The sequence below is a fragment of the Pygoscelis adeliae genome, unplaced genomic scaffold (genome assembly GCF_000699105.1).
Source record: "Pygoscelis adeliae isolate BGI_AS28 unplaced genomic scaffold, ASM69910v1 Scaffold308, whole genome shotgun sequence".
Lineage (NCBI taxonomy): Eukaryota > Metazoa > Chordata > Aves > Sphenisciformes > Spheniscidae > Pygoscelis > Pygoscelis adeliae.
The window spans coordinates 1,864,447-1,874,733 of record NW_008825306.1 but is presented as its reverse complement, the minus strand read 5'-3'; the positions used below and the strand labels follow the sequence as shown (position 1 = coordinate 1,874,733).

General features: G+C 43.8%; 1 protein-coding gene across 1 annotated transcript in view; it reads left to right on the top strand.

The window, feature by feature from the left end:
* The first annotated feature begins 1,170 nt into the window (after positions 1 to 1,170).
* RD3 (retinal degeneration 3) overlaps positions 1,171 to 10,287 on the top strand; it is a 13,675-nt gene continuing 4,558 nt past the window's right edge. Inside the window, exon 1 of the mRNA XM_009330178.1 lies at positions 1,171 to 3,255. Within this exon, the coding sequence (XP_009328453.1) occupies positions 2,960 to 3,255 (296 nt within the window). The 5' untranslated portion in view covers positions 1,171 to 2,959. The remainder of the gene's footprint in view (positions 3,256 to 10,287) is intronic.

The following is a 10,287-nucleotide window of genomic DNA, read 5'->3' as shown; positions in this document are numbered from 1 at the left end:
ATTCAGACAAAGTATCCAAAATACTCTTCTAACTGATTGTCCTCTGCAATACTAGTGCTAGGTAAAATGGTTCTCCTCATGCAGAACTACCTGCTTTGAGGGAGACCTGTGAGATAAAAACATAAAGGCAGTAAGAACAGCCCTCGACCACATGAAAGCCAGGCCAGGTCAAATGAGAGCCCAGGTCTCCTTGCTGTCTTTCCCAGTTCTAGATTTGGGAATTTAGATTCCCAAATCTAAATTCCCCTCTTACTCCTCTTCTAATGAAACAGCTGGTGAGCTAGGAAGAGCTGGAAGGACATTCCTCAGCTTCACAGTTATACTGCTTTATACTGATTTACCCCTAACGCCACCGAAGTCAGCAGAGTTAAACCAACATCATAGAGAGACCAGGTCATAGCCAGAATAAAAGCAAAGTAAGCTAACCCTTTGCTGGTAAAATACAGAAGGGCATGCTTGTCTTCATCGGATGAAGGTGCAAATGGAAATAATGATACCTTAATTGGTCAGATACCTGTAAAAGCTTATGAAAAATTGCTATTGTCACATAAGCTGAAAATAAAACGGGAGACTTTAAAATCTTTTACAACAGCCTGTGGTCTGTTCTGCTACTCACTTCCGCTTGCAGAGGGCTCACCTATGTGATACATAAGGGATGATAAGACCAAGGAAAAGGTCTTAAGTTTTAAGGATCTTCATCCTTAATAATGTGTAATGGTGAGTGGAGGCCACCATGTAGCAAGATCCAGGTACATGTTAGGATGGTGGGATTATGGAGTTGAAGCTGTCAGCACATCAATTCCAGCCTGAGTTCATTCAAGTGTCTTGAGCAAGTAAGTCAGTGGCAGGCAGCCAGAGCGCTGTGTGGTGATTTGAGAGCTATTAGCTGGAGTCACCCTGTTGATGAAAGCAAATGAAAGGACCTGCTGCTCCTCCTCCTACAGACTGCAGAAACGAGATAGGAGCAGGATTACTTCCAGAAGCTGCTGACTATGGCTGCTGTCATAAGGATAATCATAGCTGATACTCCAGGGCGAAAACAGTCACTACAGCGATCCCTCATGTATAAGATAAGCACTGTAAACTAGCAAAGGTGTTAATGTTTATACAGTCTCAGAAGAGTACCTGCGGCCTTACACACCTAGGTAGGTGTCTAGGATCTGCGTCCTGTGGAAGTTTTCAGCCCTTTTCTGTCTTCCTTCTGAAGAAACTGGTATTGCTTGCTGGGAGAGGTAGGATATAGGACTTGAGAAACCAGTCCTTTGACGCAGTTTGGCAAACTTCCTGATTCTAGAAAAGCCTAAGCATTAGACCCTGAAATTGTTTCAAACATGGGACACTGTACGGACTATCCAGCTTTTTGGAGCATTTTCCTTTAATGGTGTGACATATTTACATAATATGAACATTTTTGAAAGAGAACAAGGCTACATTACGGCAAGTGATAAAGGCATGAAAGCAACTGAAGCACCCTTCTCACCTGGTGCAGACAGTAACAGTTTTCCAGGCACTGAAGGCAGAATCTTATTGACCGTTGCTCTTCGAGGGAGTCTGGGAGCTCGTGGCTCTCAGCTCTGGTGGGAGTACTGGGTAGTTACGAGCTTCTGGTGATTTGCACTGTCACTAAAGGCTCTAGGCTCCAATATGGCAGCTTAAATCAAAAGCATATTTTTCTCCCTTTTATGTCTGTCTTCATGTCTGCGTCTCAGTAGTGAGGATTTGCTCAGGCCCTGCAGAATCGAGCTCTCTAATCCATTTCCCTCATGTTAACTTTTGATGCCATGTCCTGACTGGGCTGCTGCCAGGAGTAGCCTTTTGGTAATCCCAGCTGCAACCATTATTTGTGCCACCCCTTCTCCCTGGGGGCTAGTGGAAGGGAACAACAAGGCACGTAACTGCTGTGTGAAGAAACAGATGCTGTTTTGCTCCTGTTCAGGTCCCTAGTGCCTGCTTTGGATTCCATTGTGTTTAAATACAAATACAATAGTTAATAACTTTGTTCCATGCATTGTCCTCTTGAAGTGACTACATGAAGGGATTGGCTGGGTGGGGAGGTAATTCCATCTTTTGCTGAGCTGATTGGTGCAGTTTGTTCTGCCTTCTAAGTGCTGGGTAACTCCCCAGCAGCAGCAACCTCTCACTTAGAGGTAGTAACAGTTTAAACCTTGGTATGCTGTCACTTCCCTCAGCCCAGCCTCAGTTCCCTTGGCGCTGGTGGTAGCACCTAAGGTGTGCTCTTCCAGCATAGCTCATAGTTTGACTTCAGCTTGTAGAAGGTGGTGTAGCCTCTCCTGCATGCAATAACACTTTTGCTAAATAACGGTTAAAGCTCTGCCTGGCCTTCTAGTTAATGCAACTGTTGCTCCTGCCAGTACTAGCTAAGCACAGACAAGCTCTACCACTTACACTACAGCAGCGGCCAACCTACCTAGGTCACCTATCCTGCCCTCCTCTCTGAGGATCCCCTGCTTGCTAGAACGTGGCTCCCAGGAATAGTTTGACTCCATGTGTTGAGTTTTTGTATGTAGGGTGCTGCAAGGTCATGCCTTCCCATGAGGGTTCAGACAGGCAAGCCCTAGCCCCAGCTCTTCTGTGTGGACAGGAGAATGCTTCCCCAGCCTAACCTGGAGGGAGCAAGGTATCCTTATAACTTGACTTCAGATGTAAGAACTGTGACTGTCATTTTAATTACGTGGTGACTGGAAGTTCAAGGGAAACGGTGCCTCTTCACACTTTGTCTCGCCCTCTGCACAAGTTGGCTGCTATGGGTGAGATTTCTCAAGGTGCTCAGCACCAACTAGTTCTAAGTGGCTAATCCAGTAGCACTTTTAGGTGAACAACAGACTCGAGGGGTGTGCAGGGGAGAATGTTCTCAGCTGAGGTGTGTTGATGATGACACTGTTCTTTTTCTCTCCCTCCCTACCCCCAACCCACTCCCAATGAAGACACACAGAGCACTATGTCACTGGCATCCTGGTTCAGGTGGAATGAGCCCCCAAACCGCATTTCCCAGAGGAACCCCACAGAAATGGTGGTTGAGACGCTAATGATGGAGCTGAGCTGGCAGATCAAGCAGGCAGAGAAGCAGCAGCGAGAGCGGGAGAATGAGTATCGCAAGATCAAGACTGGGGTGGACTACGGCTGGCTGGTCAGCTATCCAAAGCAGAGCTATGATATCAGCCCAGGAGAACGGCTGCAGCTGGAGGATATGTGTACCAAAATACATCCTTCCTACTGTGGGCCTGTCATACTCAGGTACAGTAAAAGATCTGATAGTACAGACCTTTCCTTTCCCCCTCTCTATGATATATGAGGAAGGAACGAGAGTTGTTAGGACCAACAGAACAAAAACTTGTCATCCTGTATTATAAGTCACATTGGGACAGTGTCTTTGTGGAAGAAGGGAAATCTAATGTTTTAAGTCAGTTTAACATGGTATCATTTCCTCCAAAAAGTTACTAAATGCCATTTGCCTCTGAGACTGGCTTGAGTACTTCATGCTCCTGAGCAGCCAGAGAAGCTTTATCTTGCCTGATGAACAGTTACCATTTCAGTATTGTGATGGCTTTTGCTTCAGTCTTTAGAATCTTAGAATAATTGAGGTTTAAAGGGACCTCTGGAGGTATGTGCTTCAACCTCCTACTCGGACTAGGATCAACTTCAAAGTTAGATCAGGTTGCTCAGGGCCTTGTCCTGTCCATTGTTGAATATCTCCGAGGGTGGAGATTGCACAGCCTCTGAACAACCTGCTTTGGTGTTTATCCACTCCCATCGGAGCCTTCCTTTGATTTAAGCTGTCCAGCAGGTCTATTGAGGCACTTGTCCCCAGTGTCCAGTCTAGCCAAAAGGTGCTATTGTGTTTTTCAGCCTGTGAGCCAGGTATTCCCAGAGAAAGGAGGGATTGCATGCTTCTCCCTCCCCTGCTCTCCTTCCACCGTTGACGTGGAGTAGGATGCAGGTGGGGTTGGGTGGTGCTTCTGCCTTCTGCAGCGTAGATGTAGACACAGCCTCTTGGACTTGCTGTTGAGCCTTTCAGGTGCTAGGCATAGGATTGCTGCTTGCCAGCTGAGTAACCTTCTGTGAGAATGCCTTCAGAAATAGATCCAAGTCTGCTGTAGCATCCAAACTGGAAGGCAGGGAGGTGACTCTTCCTTTGGGGGGCGGGGGAGGCTCTTCTAAGTTAAACCCCCTCACATAGCACAGTGCAAGTGAGGAGTAGTGACTCTGAAGTCCACCTTAGCCAAAGCAAAGTTGTGAAATGTGCGTTTGTAATCCACTTCCCCTGTTCCAACATGTTCTTCAGTTGGGATTGGAAAGAAGACAGTCCTGGCAGGCCATATACAATGGGGTGCTGAGCACCCTGCAGTCCCTCACTGCATATGCTGGCACCTCTTTTCCCTTGAATAAATGAATCTACAGCTCCTCAACTACAACCTTAAGAGGGCTGGAAGTAGCTGGTCCTCTGTCTTACAGTGGGGGTAGCCAGGAAAGGATGCCAAAGCTACCTCTCTAGCTCCCATCTTGTCTGGGGCTGAACCTTGGAAGCAAGCTGGCACAGGGCTTTGGCTTTTGCAAAGGTTGCCATGGTGGCAGAATCAGAGATTTGGGATCATTCAGTGTCTGAGTTCTCTCCAGTGAAAGTTTGCTGGGAACAGCACCTGCCTTGTATTTGTATAGCTCTGAGCTATGCTGTAAACAAGCCACTACAAACCCCTTGGGGTTCAGAGTTATTTTCACCATCCCCAGGGCCACTGAGCAAGGCCTGTCTGGCACAGGTTATTTCCATGAGAGCAGGCTTCAGTCGCTGGAGTTTGGAGGCCCCAAGGTTCATCATCTCCTTCAGAAAAGAGTATTAAGCTGAGCCATATGTAACTTGCTGTTGCTCTGCTTTTTTTTTTTTTTTTTAATTTAAACTGAGATCATGCAAGATGCGTGATTTCAGTGCAGCTTGTAGTGGTTGTTCACTGTTGTTCAGGATTCAGCATATTGTTGGCAGTAGATAAACATACTCAGCAACACTGGTGGGCTCTATGTGGGCATAGTTGAAAAAGGATAAAACCATCCTCTTAAAAATCCTCTTATAAATTGCTATTATAGGCTATCATAAATTGTATTACAGTATGATTCAAGAAGTGGCATGTTTTTGTTTGTTCCATACTACGCAGTTTGCGTGGTTAGCAGAGCCACGTTAAAAAAATGAGGCTTGCATAACCTTTGTTGTTTCACTTCCGTGATTGAGAAGGGAACGTCATAGCCACAAAAACGGCAGAACTGGATTGGGTCAAAGGTCTGTTTGATCTTATGTGCAGTCTGTATGTGAGATAGTGGCCAGTAGCATCAGTGTAAGGACAAGAGAAAAGAACAAGGCAAGCAAATACAACAGTACGGATAATTACAGATTCTTGTATATAGCCTCCAACTTACTGTGCCTTGTAACTTGGAGACTTTGGAGCCAGAAGTGGTCCTTCTGTCCATAATTGCCCTACGTGGCTTTTTCTTTCAGTAGTTTGTTTAGGTTGTGGGGTTTTGCTTTTCTTTTTTGAACTCATGTAAACTTCTAGCATTTGTGGCACCCCGTGGCAGAGTTCCACATCTGAACTACAACGCTGCTGTAGAAAACTGTATTTTGCTTGTCTGAAACTAACGTGTACTAGTTTTATTTGATAATCCCTTCTTCTTGTGTTGGAAATGTGAACAGTTGACCCCTCTTCTTTTCTACCTTCTAACTGAGAGCCCTGTGGTTCAGAAATCTTCACTGCTGACATGGAAACAATGAAAAAGAATGGGGCTTGCCATGCTAGGAGCTGAAAATGTACAGGAGAAATAAGGAGCATGCAATCTAACTAAATGACAGCCAAAATTGGATAAATTCTCCTCTCAGAAAGTGAGATAACATGAAAACTTCACCAAAATTGCACAAGATGAGTATAATAGGAATTCAACTGAAATCTTCACATTTCCAGTGAAGTACTTTAATCACAAGATCATTGCACTGTTGTTGCCTCTTGAATACCCTGTGACTTTCTCATATGTAGTAACTTTTAGAAAAAACTTCCACCAAAATCTACGAGCTTGCATTTGGAAATTCAAATACAGAGCATGTACCTTACTGAAGCCTTTGGTTCTGTCTGAAATATTAAGCTTGATCCTTCCCCTTCCATCTTAGACATTTGAAGAGCTGAAGTCCTTTTTGATGTACTCGACAAGCATGTGATACTTAAATAACACAAGTAGCATGCATCCTGCAAGACTACAGAGTTTTTGTTTGTGTCATGCAAGGTCTCCTTCTTTGTGAGATTCTAAGCTCAGAGTCAAAGCCAGAACAAAACATTTTTGTATGAGTTGTCAGAGATGTCACTTTATTCTCCAAAGGTCTAAACGATTATCCAAATTGTCCTTTTCTGTCGCTACAGTCACATCTACTGAGAGGCAGAGTTTCTATAAATTTGTTTCTTTAGATGTGGAGGAGGCTGGAAAAGAGCACTTCTTAAATGGGAGGGTTTTTTCAGATCCAGTTTGACTGTTTTGTATTTCAGGTCAATAGAAACTTTTCTTTGAGTCTCTTGAAATTTTGGAAGGATTCAAGTACACTGCAAATACCATCAGGTATCTGGAGACTCTGATTGACCTCACACAAATAAAGCTATTGCACTCAGGTGTAACTTAGCTTTAGGTTAGTGGGTTGGAGATTGCTGACTGTATTTAAAATTAAATCCTGGAGCCATCTGAAGGAAGTGACAGTGATTTTGGTGAGGCCCTTTGTACCTAACTGCCGTGGTTAAACTGAACAAGTAGATAGTAGCTTGCTAATACAGAATGCTAGATTTTTGCCATCTTTACTAGAGCTTTAGCTCTAATCAGAGCTAGTTATGGTCTGTTTCATTTCTTTCAGTTTCACCAAAAGTGAAACAGTGGGTTTCTGTCCTTCTTTGCCCAGAAAGAAACAAACCAACCCCCCTAACATGGAAATGTAAACCTCCATTTTGGTGATCTGAGATGTTATTAATACCACAGGCTAAGGACTATAATTTTCGAAGGATTGTGTATAGTTGAAGTGGACTTCCTAGTATGCTTGAATGCAAGACAAATGACTAAAATCAGAAATGGATTTATTTACAATTATGAGCTTAAGTTTGAGGTGATGTGACGTGAGTGTTGCAGTTAGTGTGAATGCCATAGTCCTTTGGGAGTCAAGTAGCCTTTTCTAGCAAAGCTGTTCATAGCTTTACAATATAACCAGAACTCCTGCTCAAAATATAGATTTAGGAGTCAGCAACTAATTATTAGCAGTAAGCACCTCACGTTTTCTTTGAATGACTAAATCTACTTAGAGCTCCCAGTTTAGACAGGCACTCAGGAATACACTGAACTATAAGTGTATTGTTTAAGTTCATGGACTTCCATTGGATTTAACAGGTCTTAAAAGTTCAGGCTGTACTTGGGAAACCTACTGAACTGGGGACCTGCAGAAGTAACATAGGCAGGTGATAGCGCTATAAAAAAAGCAATGCCAGTACCAGCCAAGCACAGCCAGATTCTTAAAATCTAATGGCCGTATGAGGAAACGGAAGGGTCACAATGTAAAGAACAAATTTGTTTGAACTGTGATTAAAACACAGCCTGGACTGGGGAATGTGCTCGTCCCTATGTGTGCATGTACATGCTCCCCAGGCTTCTGTGCTGGCTCGAGGTGAGTTTTGTTGACAGTCACATCTAAGACTGCGTGACTTGCATAATATATTACAGGTTAGCTACCAGTAGTATCGTAACTTGTTTCATAAATAAGGTAGATAGGTATACTTTTCTGATGAGTAAGGAAACCCTGTTGAGGGATTATAGATATGGTTGTGTAGTTGCCTAGTTTGAAACTATTCTATGCAAAAGTGTAAGGGCGTTAACCTGTGCTAGAAGATAGGTGAGCCTTGTGCAATTTTGTGTGCTTAATTCCACTGAGCAGCTTTGTGTGGAGTTTGTTTCCCAGGATACAAGCCCATATTCCTTGATTCCAGTGGTTTTACTGTTTTTATATGTTGCGTGTTTTGTGCAGAGAGCAGACTGATGGATCATCCAGCACATCAGCTGGAGGTGGCTTCGATTATGCGTAGGTGGCTGCAGCAAACATCATCTATTTTCTGACACACAGACTGGTTTAGCTAGACCTCAGCCCCTGATAACCTGCCCATCCTTTCTGCTGAGAAGTATTTGTGGCATGCACACCTTTTGGACTTCGTATGTGGGCTGTCCCTTACACAAATGTGCTGGTGCTGAAGTTATGAGGGCATTAATAAAGGGGCAAAGTTAGTTCATCCTATCAGGGGAGAGGAAAGGCCCCGGTTTCCCTTCTCCATCTGAACAAGAGCGGCTTTTCTTTGGGTGACTGGCAGACAGTCTTTTGGATTGCTTTCTCCTTGTTTCTTAGACCTGCTCAAATCCATATGAAGTAGTTTTTGTGTTGGTCCTGAAAAGTCAGAGGGAAATCTTAACAGCAAAAGCAGACTTCACAAAACAATTCTTGCTGCCATAGCTAGGGGGACTGCAAACAGGCAGATATAGCTATGAAGGTGGAAAGTTACACTGATTTCAAAAAACTATTTCAGCTAGATTGGTTGGGAGTGTTGTTAGCAACACAGGGCATTAGAGCTCTGGGCTCAGGGGGTAAATTTGCCATCATGCCACCCATTTTCCCTCTTGTTCCCAGAGCCAGTCACTGGTCCAGTAATAGCCGGACATATGCTGCTACCTGTTCTGGAGGCACAATCCAGCAGTATGAGACACAGCCTCTAAAACTGGAAGCAGTGATGAGGCCTTTTGGGTGCACAACTGGCGATACAAAAGAGGATGTACTGATAGATCTACCTAATATGCCAGCATCTCTCTTTAAAATACACACGGAGATAAAATAACAGAATGACTCATTCAGTTCACCTCTGCAATGAAAGTCCTTTGAAGGTGCTTTCCCTGGTATAGTAATAATAATGTTGTGAAGACTTGGGTTTTGATGGACTCATCTGTCTATGCTTCTGACTAGGATAAAGGGAAAAGTGTATTTATTCTGAAAACTGTATTTTTGGCTTTTTGATAATGCAACTGAAGTGCCTCCTCACAAGGCAGAAAGGATGTTGCAATGTACAGCAAATCTGTTCCTGCTGTTATGCTAAACCTCAGCAAGACCTAGTCTCTTGCTCTTACAGGCTCTGCACAATTCAGTTTAGCATCGTGTAAGTACTTATGTACCAGTGTGAACTGCAGTGCCTCAGAGGCTTTTTGCACCCAAATGTTCAAAGTTTAGAGGGTTTTCGGGGGGTGGGGGGGAAGGACAGTAGGAATTAATCCAAAGCAACTGAAATGGTTAAGGAACATCTTGGTGACTTTGGTAGGTTTTGTGTCAATATCTCCTCTAGCTTGACCCTGAAAGGGACTGGTGCTTCTGCTGAACTGAGGTCCCTCAGCATGCAGTACTGGAGTCTCCACAGCTGTACATGTAGCTGCCAGTACTCGCTGTGAGAGAAGCACACTGAAATATCTGGGATACAGCATGATGTTAAGATGTATGTCCAACACCAGGCCTCCGCAGTAAGAGTCAAAAGGCATAAATGTACAGTCTTTTCATTTTATCTCTGGTTTTCTTTCTGTCCTTATTATCTTGGGTACCCTTTGGTACACCATTAAGCAGTGCAATTCCATAGTGCACTAAACTCCTTGTTGCATTCCTAGGGCTCATCAAAAAAACAGGAGGCAGGATCTTATTCTATCAGCTTCTGCTGTATTAGGCTTATTTAAATGCAATCCTACTGTCTTCCATCCTCATTCAGTTCTGTTGGAGAAAAATATCAAAATGCTTACAGGTCTTATACGCTTTAGCTTCCACTAAGTATAAATACCTGGATTTTAGTGAAGTACTAGTTTAGCTCCATGTCTGCTTGTAGATACAATTTTTATGTTAAGAACTGAATATTTATTAGAAGAGTAGCCATATTATCATAGAATCATAGAATGGTTTGGGTTGGAAGGGACCTTAAAGATCATCTAGTTCCAACCCCCCCACCCCCCCCACCATAGGCAGGGACACCTTTCACTAGACCAGGTTGCTCAAAGCTCCATCCAGCCTGGCGTTGAACACTTCCAGGGATGGGGCAGCCACAACTTCTCTGGGCCACCTGTTCCAGTGCCTCACCACCCTCATAGTGAAGAATTTCTTCCTTGTATCTAACCTAATTCTACCCTCTATTCAGTTTAAAGCCATTACCCCTTGTCCTATCACTACATGCCCTTGTAAAAAGTCCCTCT